We start from the raw sequence: 18,046 nt of genomic DNA on the forward strand, positions 1-18,046 counted from the left end.
ATATAACCTCCCTCATATTTAAACCCATGTATACTAATAGTAACTAGCATATTTGCATTAAAAAAATTAATACAAAATTCACAGTAAATTCACAGTATTATTTTAAAGCATTCATTCCTGATTTACATATTTCAAAAGATATAACCTCCCTCATATTTAAACCCATGTATACTAATAGTAACTAGCATATTTGCATTAAAAAAAATGATACAAAATTCACAGTAAAAATTTCATCCAATGTACTACGAGCCCCAAAATCAATATTATTGCCGTATTCTAATTCCATTACCTGGAATGGGCATACTTGTTGCATTGAGGCCCATCAACTTCGGACTAATTTGACCAAGATTAAGAATTTGTGATGTTCGTTTGCTTGCTCTAGTGCTCAATTGGAAGTGAAGCTAAAAATGGGAAAAATGTTAACGTTGACTATTTTGACTAGATTGAGTTATTATATGACTTCTGATTTATGTGGACAGCAAGGCGAGTCCATTCTGATATAGTTGTCAATATCAGGGCTGGACGTTTCGAAACCAATTTTCGAATTAAATCGAATAGAATTTTTTCCGAATTAGTTCAGAAGAAAATTGTGAATCACTGCAATCTTGTTTTTTTTTATCTGCCGAAGGTTGAAGTGAATCTGGCAATTATTCTTATTGAAGCCCCTTTTTCGCAAGGCAATTCTGACATTTGACTCTTTTCTTTCTTGTAAGTTATTGATGAAACATGCTTCTTATTATGTGTGACAAATCAGTAAACTGACTGAGAATTGGATTCTGTGTTTTCAATAATTTATTAATTTATGTTATCATGATAAGGTCTAACGCTTTAACAACTAACCAACCCCTTTTGCTCATCAAACAACACTTCAAAGAAACCTGTTTAAATCCTGACCAACAAGAATTAGGATTCTGTGGATTCGGAGGATCAGTCAATCTCGTCATTGCTTGATCAATGATTGGCTGCATGTTTTCCGCAAACCATTGTTCGTGTGGAGTTTCCGGAGCAGCGTTCGTGATTCTTTGCACTCGACGTAATGCATAAACGATAGGCCGCATCACTGCTTGCTGTTGTTCTTTTAGAATTGCGTTCTTTTCATCCCTTGAATAATACAAAAAATACCATATGTTGGAAATATAAAAGAGAGTAGAGCTTTGGTCTTGAAGATTTTGAATGAAACAAAAAAAAAATAAAAACTAAGTTTTTAAATGTAAATTTCCTAAGAACAAGTCAATTTACAAAACTATATTGAAATTTTCTTGATGAACATGCAAATTAATTCAGGTTATATTTGATATTCTATATTCGAAAATGTTATTTCAAAATGTATTCAGATGAGTAAACTATTTGTCCATCAATGAATGGATTGCTAAAGTATTAATTATTTAAACGATTGTTGTACTGGAGGACAAGTTAAATATTCTGAAAAAGAATTCAGATGGGACTATCTGTGATTTCACAGACCTTGTTAATACCAAACAACTCACTTCGATAGAGAATGATTTGAGTTAACTCTCTTTGCTTCATCATGAAGTTGATGCAATCGCCTGAAAAAAAGTATATTTTTTAACACGTATATATAAATTCTCTAAAATAGGCGTTTTACACTTTCAATCAAAACAAAGACCAGAACCAACAGCCACTGACACTAAGAAACCAGTGTTTATGGAAGTACTGAATTTTTTTTGATTTAGCATTGCTTCAGTCAATCTAACACACCCTCGGGTAGCAAGATAGGATGGGATTTTAATCCATGATCTTCAACCTGCAGTGTCTACATTTTCAGGTCCAAGCCAGCATGCTCATCTTACGGAAAATAAAAAATGAGGAAACTAGACACAGTATAGAACAACCATACAACATATTGCAGTAGGCTGACCAATAGACAAAGCTTGCATCTGTATAATTTCTCATCAATTTTTAAATTGAATTGTGAAAATTTGCAATGTCGGGGAGGCTTGAGTTATTGACTCAAGTCATATCTTATCCAAAACTCAAAACAAAATGACTTTGACTCCCGTTCAACTAAACACCATTGAGACTCGACTCAAATAACGACTCGACTTTGGACTGAAGACTCGCCCAACTCCAAGACTAAGAATGACTTATTATGACTCCCCTCATGACTCGGGTTTTAAATGACTGGTGTGTTGTAAAAAACATATAAAAAACTTCATGTTCAATATAAAATCTGAATCACTGTGACATAGAATTTAACTTCAAATGACAAAAAAATGCAAAAACAGAATCAACTGACCTCATGATATCTTGATGATGTTGATTCAATGTACCGAGCCATAATTCATCCCATAATAAAGTGATTCTGCACAATTCCCAAACTAATAATCTGACGTCTCGAACCATTCCTTCGTTTTGTGATTTCAAAGCTTCTAACACATTCTGATAGCAAGCATTCACATAACCTTCAGCGTGAATCTCAATTGCACTCGGTTGGCCTACGACATGAGAAAATTTTATGTAATATATAGAAATTTGTGTTTATTCTGTCAATATGGTATGGATATTTCCCAGAGCATCACCCTTGTTTATTTCTGTAACAATGATCAATTAGCAAAATGTCAATGGTGACTCAACAATTGAAATTTTAGCGGACACTTAGACACTCGGACAGATTTTCAGGCATGGTTGTTAACATTAGCTCATTTTCGTGGATTTCAGTTATTGGTTGTTTTTGGAATTAATGTATAACTGAAACAACCCATGGGTTATTTTGTCTTTCAACTCCCAAAGCAGTCTCAAAAAATGCATTGAAAATTTTGTGATTGTAAAGTTGGAATTTTTCTGGGACTAAGACTCAGGGAAACATTTATCGTTAAATTTTATTTTACGTCTTACATTATGGGCGAAAACTATTTCATTTTGGGCAACAATTGATTATAATATTACCCGTGTCTCAATAATCTGACAACTAATCAGGAACCGTATTTAAATTCACCTAGTCAATAGCGAATTATGCAAAACATTAAATTTGTACTCAAAGTCATCAAGATTTTTTGAAACTTACTGGCAATATCTGATTTGAGACCAGAATCGAATTGAACACCGCTTCCATCTTCTTCTCCATCCTAAATATGAAGAAACCACATAATGAATAATTTGGCCAGATGAAATGTTACAGAATACTTTTACTTTTAAAACATTTCAATCACTTAATAAACCTTTACAGTCAGAATATAGGGTTAACATATTTATCCATATGATGAAATATGACCTCTCGTCCGGTTACCATGTCAGATATGGGGTTAGTTAGCCAGTTATTTGGGTGCTCCCGAAGTATGCGAACCAAGATGGCGGACATCGGAACGTAACATGGGTAACAGGTTAGGGTTAGGCGATAATTTTTTTCTAATTTTCCCTATTTTAGTCCTATTATCAGTTCGAAGACTAGCCAAGAGCCTCCCGTAGTATTTATACCTAAAATTATGGCCTAACCCTAACCTAGTACACATATTACATTCCGATGTCCGCCATCTTGGTTCGCATACTTCGGGAGCCCCGTTATTTGTTTCAGATGCATGAATTTGATGATGGAGGAAGTCCATTCATCTGTAACAAAAAACTAACTATCGGTAATCCCATACCCGTCATAGCCTAGTGACCGGATGAGAGGCCGTGGTTCACCACGTGATTAGGTCGTCTTATCGGCTTTCATCACCCCCCATATACGTGAAATCCTATCCTAACATGACCATTAGCTGCAAAAAGAATGAATTATATGAAAAAATCAAGATTCTTTTCTTTCATGAACTGAAGCTGTGAAAAAGTAACATTCGTTCAAATAAAAAAGCATTTGAAGAATATAATACTGAAAGAATTACCAGTTGATTCCCATCTTCATCTAACTGAGTAGATCGTAGTAGGTTACGAGATTTGTTATCTGCGTGTGTGGTTGCTACGACAACGGGATAAACAACAAGATGAGCTGCATTCTTCGCAATTCTACATAGAAGATCCGATATGCTCTGTCGTACGTATACTTCAGGATGATTTAAACGCGAGAACAATTGCGGAATGATTCCTGAATATAGATGTAAAAGAGTAATATATTATGAGGAAACAATAAATTTCTCAAAATACTGTTTATACTCTTCTTATAAGAGTGCATTCCAACCCTTCCATTGTCATAATTCTTTCAATGATTTAATGTAAGTCGTAACCCTCTCATGGACCCCGATTACCAGTACAGTTCTGGTATGGGAATAGATAACCAATTATTCGTTTCAGATGGACTTGGTGTTGCTTACCATTCCATGGAGTTGTTGGTGTTTCTTTCAATCCATTTTCTAATGTGGCCTGCAATTCTAACGCATGTTTAGCGAGAAGACGAAGCAATCGTAATGTTGTTGTCACTGTACTGTCTTCATGCAATATTTTTGCCTGCGAATGTACAAATTACAAATACAAAAATTCAAAGCACAAGAACAAGATATGTGGATTTACTCCTGCCTGAAGTTTCCGCCAAATTCAAAAAGCGTTTTGCAACCTGTTTGAGTAAAGATTCATACAGAGAACTTTGCCACATACCTGTTGTGTCAAATTTAATCGTAGAAATTTGAAATATCCATCGGCAGCAACATGGTATAATGTGAATGGCCTGGCACATACTTTCTGCCAAACATTTAATAGCAAATCAATTGCTTGTTCCGGTACTTGCTGTAACCAATTATTGCAACACGTTTGTAATTGTTTTTTAACAATTTCCGAATTGTCATTTCTGGCATCTTCTTGTTGCGCTAATATGTCATCATCCTGAAATACCAACAAAAAATGGAATTGAATGGAATAATTCTTCGAATCAAATCTCGAATACCTGGAAGATATGTAATTGTATGTGATATTTTATTGTGATGGGTTTTCCAGACATATATTGACTGAAACATGAATCTATCACCCAGACAGTTCGCTGAGTGTTCACAGACAATAAGAAAAATGGCTACAATGAAAAAATGAGAAATTTATCTTGACCTATGGCGAACGAGTCAACAAAACAAGATGGCGGCAATTCGAGATTTTGTCTGAACCGTTTCAAATAATTTACTATTCGATTCAAAATGCTCAGCCCCACCCACTTCCATAAATAACCTTCCATAGACATGCAGTTTACTGCAATAAAAACATAAATATTACCTGTTGATTAGCGATAGTCCAATGAGCTTGTCCTAGAATTTCATAAATTTGTTTCAATTTTTCTTCGTCACAATCATGAGCTTCTAATATCTGTTTTACTTGCTGTTTTTCTTCCTCTGTCAGTTCCACATTGCCAGAATTACTGAAAACATATGAATAGCCCTTTTATTACCTGGAACTTCCTGGAAGGCTAATTCAAGGGTAAAATAATGAAGATGATTATCTAAATCCATAGAAAAACACTCAAGATAAAATTTAAATTTGGTTACTGTCCCAACCAGCTTGAATATTGGCTAATTTCGTTAATATTCCTGGTCTTTTGTTCGAATTTTCTAGAAAATTATTATGTGTAAAAGGATTGATTGACTCCTTGCGGGCACACACGGGGCGATTCATTTGAATTGAATACTGACTTAAGGGTGCATGTTTACTGAAATCCGTACGTACATCTAGTTGGCTTGACACAAACATTTTTGCCTATGTCAATTCTAACCCCCACCTGACTACCGCAGCCCCGAAGAGTTCTGGCCTCTTATACCAGTTAACGCAGTGATCAGCAAACTGAGGCCCATGGGCCAAAGGTCAGTGAACAAATTTTTTTCCCCTCTAATGATCTCACTTTTAATGCACAAAAACAAAAACGAGAATAACGGTCGGAGACCAAAGACTTATCGATCAACCGCAAAAAAAAGAAAGAAAAAAAACACAAAAATAGAAAATTATTAAATAATTAATTAATAACTCGCTAATTATACGACATAATTCATCCAAAATCAATAGACTTCTGGTCCGAGATAAGATGAATAAACATTGGAGCAGATTCAACCTTGCGTTCGTGAGATATTGCGTAATATAGAAAGTGTCTAACAGACAAACAAACAGACAAATACCTATCAACATACTTACCGATCAATATCGTTAAGTAATTATAGTTGTAATTACCACAACAAGAGGAGTCACGGGTTTGCGATTATTTTGAAGTTTAATGTGGCAATTGTTCATGAGTGTAAACAAATGCCGCCCACCAACTAACATCAATGTGAATTTTGGCCCAGTAGTACATAAAGTTTGCCGAACACTGAAGCCAGACGACAGGACATCATACTCTCAAGATTTTAACAGATTTCAGATAGGATTCCAATGGTTACTAGTAACTTTGCGAAGAAATGAGTCTGCTTTACTTCCGAGTGCATATGTAAAAATATACTATATATACTCAAGTAGAAAAATGTCTCCCAACCTGGCAGTATCAACAATTTTTCTTCCCCATTTATAACACCATCCCGCTGAATGAAACCATGCTTTGGCGAGATCGGGATTCTGTATTGTTGCAGCGTTCACCAAAGTTCCAAGAAGTATTTCAGCATTTGCTACAAGAAATAAGGAGAGTAAAGCTCAGTATATCATTACCAAAATTGTAAAAATAATGGCCGATTAGGAAGTAATAACAAAAATCGGTATTTTAACATAAAATAGGTTTTGGCAAGTGGTAGACAGAACAAAATCAACATACCTTCAGATATTAGTTGTTCATTTGATGATAAACTTTTGAACCATGGATTGAGTTTTTCATGATTTACCAGTAATTGGAATTTGCTGATGAGTTCATTCGTTGATTCAGTGTCAGATGAACTAAAAAAAGTAAAAAGTATGGCGGAAAATCTTGACGTAGAACGTTATATAACAATAAATTTTCGGACATGTAGTGGGGAGTATGGATCATAAGACAAAATTGTTGTTGTTATTGTTGTGAGACAATCGCTCAAATCTGGTTCTAACCTGCCCTTACTGGTTCCGATGAGATTTGCAAAAGGGGTTTAACAAGGAATCTCTTATTTCTGATGAAGGCCAACAGATTTTTGTGTATATTGTTCAGGAGCATAGCCAGAAAGGGTTTGGCGGTCGGATCCCCACTCGTTTTGAAATGTAAAAAAAGCAGTTTTCTGTATCAGACAACAATTTTTCGTAGCTTGAGACGATTTTTAGACCTTCAAGACTTGCTGGGAAAAGAGTAAAAAAACATAATATCTTTGGTCTCCATGTGCTTTCCTTGAATAAAGAATATTCCCAAAACAAGGTCGTAGTAAACCACTGAAATAACTGTACATTGTATTTAATTTACCTGATGAACTGTTGTAAAGTAGGACTGACTGATTTCCACTCAGATTGCAAAGATTTAACGAAAGATAAAAGAATGCGAGCGCATTTCACTCCACTTTGAGCTGATGATAAAAAAAATGATTATTTAATAAAAACATATTCTAGATAAATTATTACAAGCTAGCAAGCACCCAGAATGGATCTCTATCTATACTTGAAACCCGTGTTCGTTCAGGGTTATTATAAAAGGGAGAAATGTGGTGCTATTGTACCGAGACTGTCAGAACGTTTTGAGTGCTGCGGGTCTCATCAGTATCCTTGCGAGGTAAGCTGTAACTAAAAATCGAAACATCTTCACTAAAATTCCCAAAGCTTTCCCAATTTATGGACTACCGAGATAAAAGACTGAGGGTAGCATTCTCAGAATATTAATTTTGGCTAAGTTAAAGAGAAAATGGTGACAAATTGTGATGAAACTGGAAATTTTCTAACAACCAGTGCGTTTTTAATCTTTCACGAAAATGAAACATCAATTCGAACTTTCGGTGGAATGCACATTACCAGCGTGATATGATAAACCAAATGAGAAATTTCAGATCTGCCCAGCCATTTAGACGCTAGAGCCATCAAACAGAATGACTGAGAATAATTGTTTGAGGGTGTGGGGATCCTATAATAAAAATGCGATTAAAATGTATTAAGCAACATATTCTCCACAAGTTAGTTTCGTACCAGAACCCTTACCATCATGCAAGCATTCCAAAAGTGTATCAGCCATTAAACAGATGCCGGGAATCTTATTTCCAACTGCAATAAGTTCTTTCGACAATTCAAATTGAATGTCCCAAATATGCGAAGTTGTTGTAGAACTGCTTTTCAAATTTTTACACATCTCGACAACAGTATTTAAATCTTTGAATTCTACATTTCTGAAAAGAAAAAGACCATCTTGGTTCATACAATTTCTAACAACACATCCTTGATATAGGCACAGCAAAGCAAACACCGTACAACAGCCAGTGTTACGACATATATCCATAAGCAGATACTAATAAATTTGTGAGCGACTTTTGTTTTATGCATTAAAGTCGTTCAAGACCACAAAAAAAGTCGTTTGAAGGCCACATTATTGGATTGAATTGATTCGAAACCTAACGGATTCAAGTTCGGTAAGGTTCGATACAAATATTTTTGATTCGAAATTCGATCTAAAAGTGACATCCCTAATTGAGATCAAGTTTTCATTAAATAAATTTGAATATATTATGATATCTTGCCTCAATCCAAAATTTAAAACTATCTGGTTATGGATGCATTCTCTAAGTGTTGTCATTTTTGTATCAAGTCAGAGTTACAATTACATTATCTATTTATTAAATATCTATCTATCTGATATGAAGTACATGTTTAAAAAGTGCAAAATATACCCATTTTCTGTTCCAGTCTTTGTTTTGTTTATAATATGCTCAAATAACTTCGTACATGTGTCAAAATTGCCAAGTTTTCGATGCATCTTACACGCTGAGAGTGCGTAACCGAAGAAGACCTGAAAAAACGAGTTTTAACATTTAATTTGTCCTAATCCTACGTTTCCCAACGAGAGCGGAGTCGTGCCGTTTTGGGAGAGGAATTCTTTAATTATTTATTATTAACACTATGGTATTAATTCATGAAGACCTAATAAACTACCAAAACGAAAGTGTGACTTGTGCATAATACTAGATCCATATAAGATTGAATAAATAAAGTACGATAGTTTTGTGCATAGGGAGGGAGGAATAAAAAGTTCCAGAATAGACATAATTTAACAAGACAGTTTAGGAACGACTGTCCTACCTCGTCATTCAATACATTCTTTTCTTCTATATAATCGCTCCTGATGAATTCAAGTAATCTTCTACCTCCAGGAAACCATTTTGAATTTTTGAAAATTTGTGAAGGTGGCGGCGACTAAAAATAATATTTAAAAAAAATAAATTGGCCAAGCATGGGATATAAATAAATTATGCTAGTTTCATGCTTCATATAACGTAAAAAGCAATACTCACAAATTTGCCAGACTCGATCCAGTTTGAAATTGCAAACAATGATAGAAAATTAGTATCGATATTGATCGGCCAATGGTTCGACGACAATTTAATCGCTGCTTCGGAAACAAGTTTCACTTTGTTTATGACATCAGACCTAGATAATTTGTTGGGTAAATGATGGTTAGAGCGTTATTAGAATTAACTATGTCACCATCGCAGGTAAAAACATTGGGTTCCAATTCCAACCATATTTCAACCCCCTTACACAGCGTGTTACAAATAGAAGACAATGCTGAATTCTTTCAAAAATATCAGTGACTATATTAGCCTTCATTTATTTCTGATAACTGTAAAAAAATAAGACCAGTCAAATCATAAATCATCCTTTCTAGAGGGCCATGAGCAAAAGCCTTCACTATGTACTACATTAATTTGAATTAACTTGACTATATTTTGTTCAATTCTTCTGTAATGAATAAAAGCATTTATTTCCTTCCCTTTTATGTCTGACAACCTGTTTTTACAAATATTATTCGGAGAAAAAGGGCAAAACAACCAAATGAAACAGACCTTGTGTCATCATCTCTTGTGATCAAGAATTTCATGATGTGCATGTCACTGGACATTGTCAAAATTGATGATCTCCATGTATGCAGTCCATCCTTGGACGTGGTTCCACCAGTTGTATGTTTATCCAAATTCGCGATTCCAGATAGAAATTTATTGCGATTTTCTTCGGCTTTTTTTAGGTTACCATCTTCGAATGATGACAGTGCTCTGTATGATAATAGGATAGTTTTATTTTTTAAAAGTGAAATTTGTGTTAAAACGGCTGAATGATTCAAAAATGATGTTCAAATTATTATTTGTAAATTTGTAGAATTACTGGGTTGCACTGGCGGAACTCTAGGGAGCCTAGAACGAAGGATGAAATCCACTGGCATAAACACATTTAATATACATGACTGGAATCGACAAATAAAAGCTTTCCAAAACGGTGATACTGCAGCTAGAACTCGTTTCAAATGAAAAACAGCATAACAACAAGTCCATTACTACCATACTTTTAGTTCGCTCTCAAAATCAGGATAAATTAAATAAAGATTCATGTATCTGAAATGAATAGTTGGATAAATATTCCAATACCCATTATGGACTAGTGCCGTGATTCTATAATTAAAGCATCTTATCGGCTCACCAAATCATATATTCCAGCAATAAATACTTACTCCACATATTCCAAATATGGAATTTCTTTCTCTGAATCTGTTGCGAATTCGTCATATTTTTTGATCCATTTTGATGCCAAACTCCAGTTACCAAGAGCACAATAACAACTCGAAATCTGAAAACAGAAATATGGAAGCGTTTGGATGTCCGAGCAATTCAACTATAAATCCTCCAGTAGTAAAGACACAAAAGTAATTAATCATGATCTTCTAAATTAGACACATTAATTAGCGAGAAAAAAAGCAGTCAAAATACTGCGCTAATTCTTCATAGTACGAAATATCTCAGAGCATTACTGCTTTTCTATAAATCAAAGTTATAGTAAACAAAAAGAGCATACCTGCTTTACAACGAAGAGTCGTTTTGCACCAGAATGAGATACAGAAGATTCTTCATCTTTTTGATTTAAATTGTTGTAAATAGATTGATATTCCCGAGCAGCGTCTTCGTATCTTGTAGAAAAAATAAATACGAGTTTTATTCAATTTTTAATGTGGGTTTTACGTGACAGCATAACTATTGGCTTTCTGGAACGCAATTATTGTCTTTTCGCTAAGATAAGCAAGTAAAACTGGCTGAAACTGGCTAATTTACTTTAAATACATTATGAAAAACAATTTTAAATGTCACATAATATCTTTTGCTCTAAATTTTTGTAAAAGAGCAAAATTTTTAAAAAATTGTATTAGTTTGAGACGCATGGTGGCCCCTGATTTTATGTCTAACTTAAAATAAATTCATGGGGTAAACAAATAATAGATGTTGTTATTTGTGAGAATGAATAAATTAAAAGTCAAGTAAAAGTGAAATGTTTGTATTAATGCGGTAAATCAAACAATAATCAGACGAGTACATAGGCGGGAAAGTGTGGTCACACAAGACTATACACGTAATGTCAGCTCTGCTGATCTGCTGCCCACTACAATGTGCCACCATGGGCAGCTGTCTCAATGTCCCACCCCTAAAGCCTTAGACATGGCACTCCAGGTTAATTATCTTGTCTTCATAGCTGAAGCCCGCCACACCACCTTGGGAGTGATAAATTGGATACGAAATACCAAACCAGAAATATTCCGATCCTTCCATAATGTAGTACTTCATTACATACTAGTGGTTGCTTGAGAAGTGCCTAGTTTGGAGTGAAAGGTTTGAACAATATCATATATAAGAAAATAATTGCATCGCATCTCAAAAACAAATATAAATCAATCATACCTTGAACTGGCTTGATTCTTAGCTGGTTTCATCCATGACCAAACTTGTTTAATAGCTGTTGTAGACAAATTTGGTGATTGAGATTTCGAAATTTCCCGGCACCATTTATACAATCCCGCTATTATTTGTGGCGATCTCAATTCCATTAATGCTTCCACTGACATAAAAATTGCTTGCTCAAACTCAGATCCCTAAATATGAATGAATTTTAAGTTAGAAGAAATACGATTTTGACAAATATGTTGATTTTGATAAATATGTACCAAGCATAGAAGCTAGATATATAGATATAGGGGAGTCTAAAGTCATTGACCGGACTCTAGGTGACTAAATTCATCAAAATGAATAAACTCAACACATGCTCAACTAATTGTTAGGAACACTAAAGTCAGTGACTGACTCGACTCTGCACCGCATAGCTTAATTTGATTGATAGGATAGAGTAGGATTCACAAATTTATCCATGGAGTGAGAAAAACTGATAAGATGGCTTACCAGTCCATGTTGGGTATGGGATTAATTAGCCAGTATTTGCCTCCAGATGCATGGAATTGATGATTGAGGAAGTCGTAACCAACCATTATGTGCGACATAGGATTGCTGGCTGTTGGCACCTCCTCGCTGCTGTAAGGTAGTTCATGTAACCGTTGGTCGGTTACAGCTTCTTCAACCATCAAGTCCCTGCATCTGGAACAAATAACTGGCAAACTAGTCCCATGCCCAACATTGACTGGTAATCAGACAAAAGGCTGTAGTTTGCGATATTGTTAAGTCGCACAATATTGACAGACACCCAGACATTACTACCTAGAAGAACCCTTAAGAAACAAATAAAGTGTTCAAGACATTATATAAAACATCGGAGAAATAAATAAAGCGTTCACAATTTATTCTACCTGAGTATTATTGTTGATTTTCATATCTTGTAAGATTTTCTGACCATGATTAATAGCTTCACAATAAAGTCCACAATTGAGAGAAACTTTCATCGCAGCTAGTCTAAGTCGATTTAGCCACTGCTCACAAGTTGAACGATTAGTTGAAAAGAATGTACGAACAGCCTGAAAAACAATAAAATGATGAATTGATGTTACAAAATGTAATTGCTTCGAGTTTGGATGGAATATCATTTTCATATTGGAAAAATTCTGACGGGTTTAACGTTCAGAAAAATCATTCTTCCATCTGTTACCAATCTGAGCACTAGCAGGTCTCGGGGGGTGTTCATTCAACCATGCCCTCCCTCTCTCCGCAACTAGAAATAAGTAATATGAGTATATGACATCACTTTTTCCAGTACCGTGTCCATGATGTTTTGATACAGCTTTGAGCTTTTTGTAGATTAATAAGTAATTATTAATAATTAATTTGTGTTCCTAACTGCAATTTAGTAATACTTGCAGATCTGATGCGATTATAATATTACATAGTTATGGAAAATTCATAATGGATTTTCACTTTGCGTAAAATACAATAATATATCATATGTATTCATCAAAATAATATAAAATTGTGTGAAATACAAAATATAGGAAATAAATTCTCAATTTTTTTATTAACATTTTTTTTGAAAAAACTGTTTTAGCTAACCTTGTTTGGTGCAGCAATAGAAACGCATCCACAATACGCATTGAACATCAGTTTTTCAAGTGAAAACAAAAACTGGAGTAATAGATGAGGACGTTGCATAACGCATTGAATTTCACTTTGAAAAGAAATTTTTTCAAGATCTGCAGCAGACGTTACTGAACTCTTTCTTGAAGGTAGTAAGAGCTGTGGAGATGAACGCTGCTGGTCATAGTCTCGTAACGCACCTGTAATAATTTGAGAGATAATTAACTATTGAAGAATATTATCGCCGTTATATATGGTGCACCTGATATATAATACCTTGTATATCTGAGGCTGTGATTATTAGTATTATAGCTGTGCACGTGTTATGTTACTTGCTGCTTAGTCTGCTACTGCTATGGTGGTTTTAATTTTAAAATGCTCTCTTACAATAAAAATGTGTTGTAATGGAAATTTGGTGCTTGTTCATGAAGAACTGAAGGCTGAATACACTGCAATCGCAGTCCCAGGTTTCTTTTTAAACGAAATTTGTCAATTTTTAATGTATTTTTTATTCTTTCCATTGTCATATTTGATGAGTCATCATATTTTGATTTCAATATTGTATGTATGTTTGTTTTGTCATGTGTATTTTATTTTTCATTATTTTTAACACGAATCCTTCCCCCACTGCCTTCACGAAGCCCTAAAATTAGGTCCACATTCGCACTAACATCTACTCTCAATCATGAATAAAAGTGGGAAGTATGTTACATTTTTAATCGATACATTTTTATTCAAATGACACTTTTTATGTCTTCCACTCTGAACAAGGCTCTGTAAAAACTGAAAAGACTGGAAAAAAAACAAGACTTTAAAAAACAGTAGCTTCATGGAGAATTATACAGTGCCTTGTTCTGAGAGAAGGGCAAAAATAAGCGCCTTATAAAAATATGGTGTTTCAGAAGTGTGTGTACCAATATGAAGGTATTTAAATTTGTTCGCCTATATTACATCAACTTGTGTAAAGGGACTGAAACCTATGGGTAGGGGGTATATCCACTTGGCTAACACCGACAGTCCCAGAACTTGTAATAGAACTGAAATAAGAAAAATCAAAATGAAATTATGGCCTAACCCTAACCTGATACACACGCTACAAGAGTACTGGTATTATGATGCATATTGCAACACTTCAAAAAATTAAAAACAAAATCAGCATTAAAATTTAGGCCTTCTTCCACCTTCAATCTTCTGAAATGTGTCCTGTGGTCTTCCAAAAGGCGTTCTAAGCTTGTTAGAAACTGTGAAGAGAGCACATTCCCACAATCCCCACCAGTATACGAAGCTATAACTTCTATGAATTGATGTTTCTTTGCAACTGGTTGGTTCGAGACCAGAATGTTGGCAACTCCAAAATATTCTCTCCAAAGTCGAGGACAAACTGAAAAAAGTGATTGTTAGTTTTAGGAGAAAACTTATATGACGAGGCTCTTCAACTGTGGCTAAATATTCTGCCCAACGGAAAATTCATTATCCTCTGGTAGCAGGTGGCATAACCACGGCGACTGTTTCAGACACAGCCTGATGAAAAATCCCAATTTTAAACACCCCTGCCACTTTTAAAAATCTTACTTGCATCCCTATATGTTATACAATGGCCTTCAGAAAGGAAAAGTGCACATGAGCAGGACAAAATTTTTTCGAGGAACCCATGCTATTTTATATACATGGAAAATGCATACCTTGGCTTTTCTGCTTAAAGACGGCAGGCATATTAGTCGGTGCTCCAGAAGTATGTGCACGAAGATGGCGGACACTGAAACGTCCAATGTGTGCCAGGTTATGGTTAGGCCATAATTTTATTTCAATTTTTCTTATTTCAGTTCTATTACGAGTTCGGAGACTAGCTAAGTGACTACCGTAGTATTTGAACCTGAAATTATGGTCTAGCCCTAACATGGTACACATACTACGTTTTGGTGTCCGCCCTCTTGGTGCACATACTTCTGGAGTACCTATTAGTCATTGGACCATGGCTTCGATGAAAAGTGGAAGCTTACAAAATTGAATAGGGGTATGTGGACTAAATGACTGGTGATGACAGTGGTCAAGCTAGGTACGCTACCACAGTGTAATTACAAATAAAGATAACACTTACTCTGTGAACGTAAATCCGTTGAGCAAAATCTGCATCATAGACTGAAAATGATGAGAATAGAAAGTGTTTTCTTGCGTTAATATTTTCAACATATGGCTACGTTTAGCCAGCCAGTGATGTTTTGCATCTAAGATATTCAGCGGCTGTGTTGTTCTGTTCCCGTTATGGCGATGAAATTTCTTTTGATGAGTGACTACATTTCCGACATTTTTCGATTCTTGAGACATCTTTAGGAATTGAGATAAACTGCCATGCCAGGAAGTGGTGTCACAGTATCTATGTAACAAACAACACACTGTTGAGTCAATGCTATAGATTCAAATATTATGACCAAGTAATTTGGCTGTGGTTTGTTTAATTTAATGACTGTGGTGTGTAATGCATTAATTTTTTGTTTTCGTTTGTTGGTTGGTTATTAAACATGGCGATTTGAATTAATGATGGAAACTCATTGAGAGTATTTTCATAGAAGAGCAGGGTAAACATAGTACAGTAAAACGTGTTCCTTTTCAAATAAACATTTTTGATGAAATATCAAGTCTCAAAATAGATTTAAAAAAAAAATTAATACCGTTCCTCTTCCATTTTTACTAACCAAAATTTTTTTCCAACAACAACAATTATCCTAACAACAAAAACAACAACAACAACATCCTATTCCATCGAGAATTCCATTAACAAAAATTTAGCCAACTTCGTATCCAACAAATAAAATTTGTAGCAGTCTGCCAATGGTAGTAGTATTTTTGGTGCTCCCATAGTGTGTGTACCAGGTTAGGGTTAGGCCATAATTTTATTCCAATTTTCCTTATTTTAGTTCTATTAAGAGTTCGGGGATTGTCTGTGTTAGGCAAGTGAAGATATCCCCTGCCCATATGTTTCAGTCCCTTTATACAGTTTATACAACTTGATGTAAATTAGGCGAACGGAATTAGTTACCTCCATATTCGTGCACATACTTCTGGAGCGTCATATTTTTATATGACAATTTTATTGAAAAATTCCAACAATACTACTTACCGTTCAATCTGACTGACAGGTATATTTTCCAATAGCATAAAACAAGAAGTTTGCATTTCTGAATCCATACTGAAAATATGAGCCATGATGAATGGAAGTCCGATAGCATAAACCTCACTGTCATCAATGTCAGAAATCTCTCTCGTCTCCAGCATTGTGAATACATTTGTAAAGCACTTTACTATTGTAGACGTTTTATCAGTCATATGAGTACCTGAATGATAGAAAAATTCGAAAATTAGTGGATGGATCCAGTGGCGGGGTTTTCGGGATCAAACCCACCCTTTTGAAATTTTGGAAAACTGAAAAAGTGGCCAATAACGGGTACATTTGTTTTCTGCAAAAGTCGCTGATTGTTTTTGCCAGCGTGACATGTTATTTAGGCCGTAAACACGTTCACGTTGGTGTTTACTCTCCCTAAATTACAGAAAATTGTGCCACAACAACAATAATTATTTATTTTTTCTACTCGCACAGGATTGTAAATTCGTTGATGGTTATTATACATTACACCTGCAGCGAGATTCTAAAGACAAATTAAGGAGTAAATCGGCAATGAAAATATTTGATTGAAAAGTGGCATTTTAGAATATTGATGCCTTAATTTTGTCGACGGAACCACAGGTTAAATTGAAGACAATTAAATTTATGAAAGAAGACATTTAAAATATGCCAGTATCGGTCATGGATTGATTACTTCGCACACTGGAAAAATCATTTCGCTGGGATTTCGCAGGTTTGTCTCCTGTGGGGGATGATTGTGTGCGAGAGGATTGCAGGACTCCTCGGTGCACAGGGGCGGTTCACGTTACGCTGGTCAGTTACGGCTTCCTCTACCGTCATTACAAAAATTTGTTGGTCAGACAGACCCAATATTTGAAAACACCATGTAGTAGAAAGCTTTTATCTGCCGGCGCGTTTAGAAAATGATATGGAATGATCAAATCTATTGCACGTTGTGAAAAATGAAAAAAAAGAGGATTTTTGCACCAAATTATGGTCACTATGTGCAGAAAAAACTGGCGCATAGGATTGACTGAATAGGCATAAATTATAAAGCTTATCCTTGACGTAATTTAAAGCAAATGAGGCCGAATTTTCCTCCAAATGCACCATGATTTATTAAATGCCTCACAAACTTTACAGATTCATGAACTCTGACTTAAACCAATGAATGTGATACGCCACCAAAAAATTGAATGTATACTAAAAAAATTTTACAACTGTGTATATATAAACCTGCAATCGAGAGAGATTTCAACAAATTCAGAAAATTTCGTTCTGTCACAACGTGCCAAGCTTCCTTGAATTTTAGCAATGTATTGATCAAATCTTCAGACCAGTGGAGTAGTAGGTTCCTGTAGATTGTAAATAAAAAAATCAAGAAAAAAAATTCAAAAATAAATACAATTTCATAGGTGTACCAGGAAGGCTACAAAAAAAATTTGGCATGAAAATGTTCATTACGTTGAGCAATTTGTCAGCTTTGATCTTTTGAAACAAGATGAAAATATGAATTTCGATTGCCAGAATAAGAATGGGGATGGATATGCAATCCCAAATGCCATTTGTATGCCTTCCTTCATAAAGG

General features: G+C 35.0%; 1 protein-coding gene across 2 annotated transcripts in view; it reads right to left on the bottom strand.

Annotated features, from left to right (window-relative positions):
* Positions 1-18,046, bottom strand: part of LOC120332201 (serine/threonine-protein kinase SMG1-like) — a 53,003-nt gene that overhangs the window by 22,006 nt on the left and 12,951 nt on the right. For both annotated transcript variants that reach the window (XM_078119113.1, XM_078119114.1), the window contains exons 15-40: positions 17,695-17,813; positions 16,456-16,669; positions 15,436-15,711; positions 14,519-14,718; positions 13,314-13,537; positions 12,620-12,784; positions 11,724-11,914; positions 10,849-10,960; positions 10,508-10,623; positions 9,849-10,055; positions 9,297-9,432; positions 9,085-9,198; positions 8,676-8,794; positions 7,993-8,177; positions 7,271-7,370; positions 6,662-6,780; positions 6,389-6,518; positions 5,149-5,290; positions 4,546-4,770; positions 4,266-4,398; positions 3,840-4,039; positions 3,026-3,086; positions 2,258-2,456; positions 1,488-1,547; positions 879-1,101; positions 290-401 (exon numbers count right to left, since the gene is read on the bottom strand). In XM_078119113.1, coding sequence (XP_077975239.1) covers positions 290-401; positions 879-1,101; positions 1,488-1,547; positions 2,258-2,456; positions 3,026-3,086; positions 3,840-4,039; positions 4,266-4,398; positions 4,546-4,770; positions 5,149-5,290; positions 6,389-6,518; positions 6,662-6,780; positions 7,271-7,370; positions 7,993-8,177; positions 8,676-8,794; positions 9,085-9,198; positions 9,297-9,432; positions 9,849-10,055; positions 10,508-10,623; positions 10,849-10,960; positions 11,724-11,914; positions 12,620-12,784; positions 13,314-13,537; positions 14,519-14,718; positions 15,436-15,711; positions 16,456-16,669; positions 17,695-17,813 — 4,082 coding nt within the window. The remainder of the gene's footprint in view (positions 1-289; positions 402-878; positions 1,102-1,487; positions 1,548-2,257; positions 2,457-3,025; positions 3,087-3,839; positions 4,040-4,265; positions 4,399-4,545; positions 4,771-5,148; positions 5,291-6,388; positions 6,519-6,661; positions 6,781-7,270; positions 7,371-7,992; positions 8,178-8,675; positions 8,795-9,084; positions 9,199-9,296; positions 9,433-9,848; positions 10,056-10,507; positions 10,624-10,848; positions 10,961-11,723; positions 11,915-12,619; positions 12,785-13,313; positions 13,538-14,518; positions 14,719-15,435; positions 15,712-16,455; positions 16,670-17,694; positions 17,814-18,046) is intronic.

The sequence above is a fragment of the Styela clava genome, chromosome 13 (genome assembly GCF_964204865.1).
Source record: "Styela clava chromosome 13, kaStyClav1.hap1.2, whole genome shotgun sequence".
Taxonomy (NCBI): Eukaryota; Metazoa; Chordata; class Ascidiacea; order Stolidobranchia; family Styelidae; genus Styela; species Styela clava.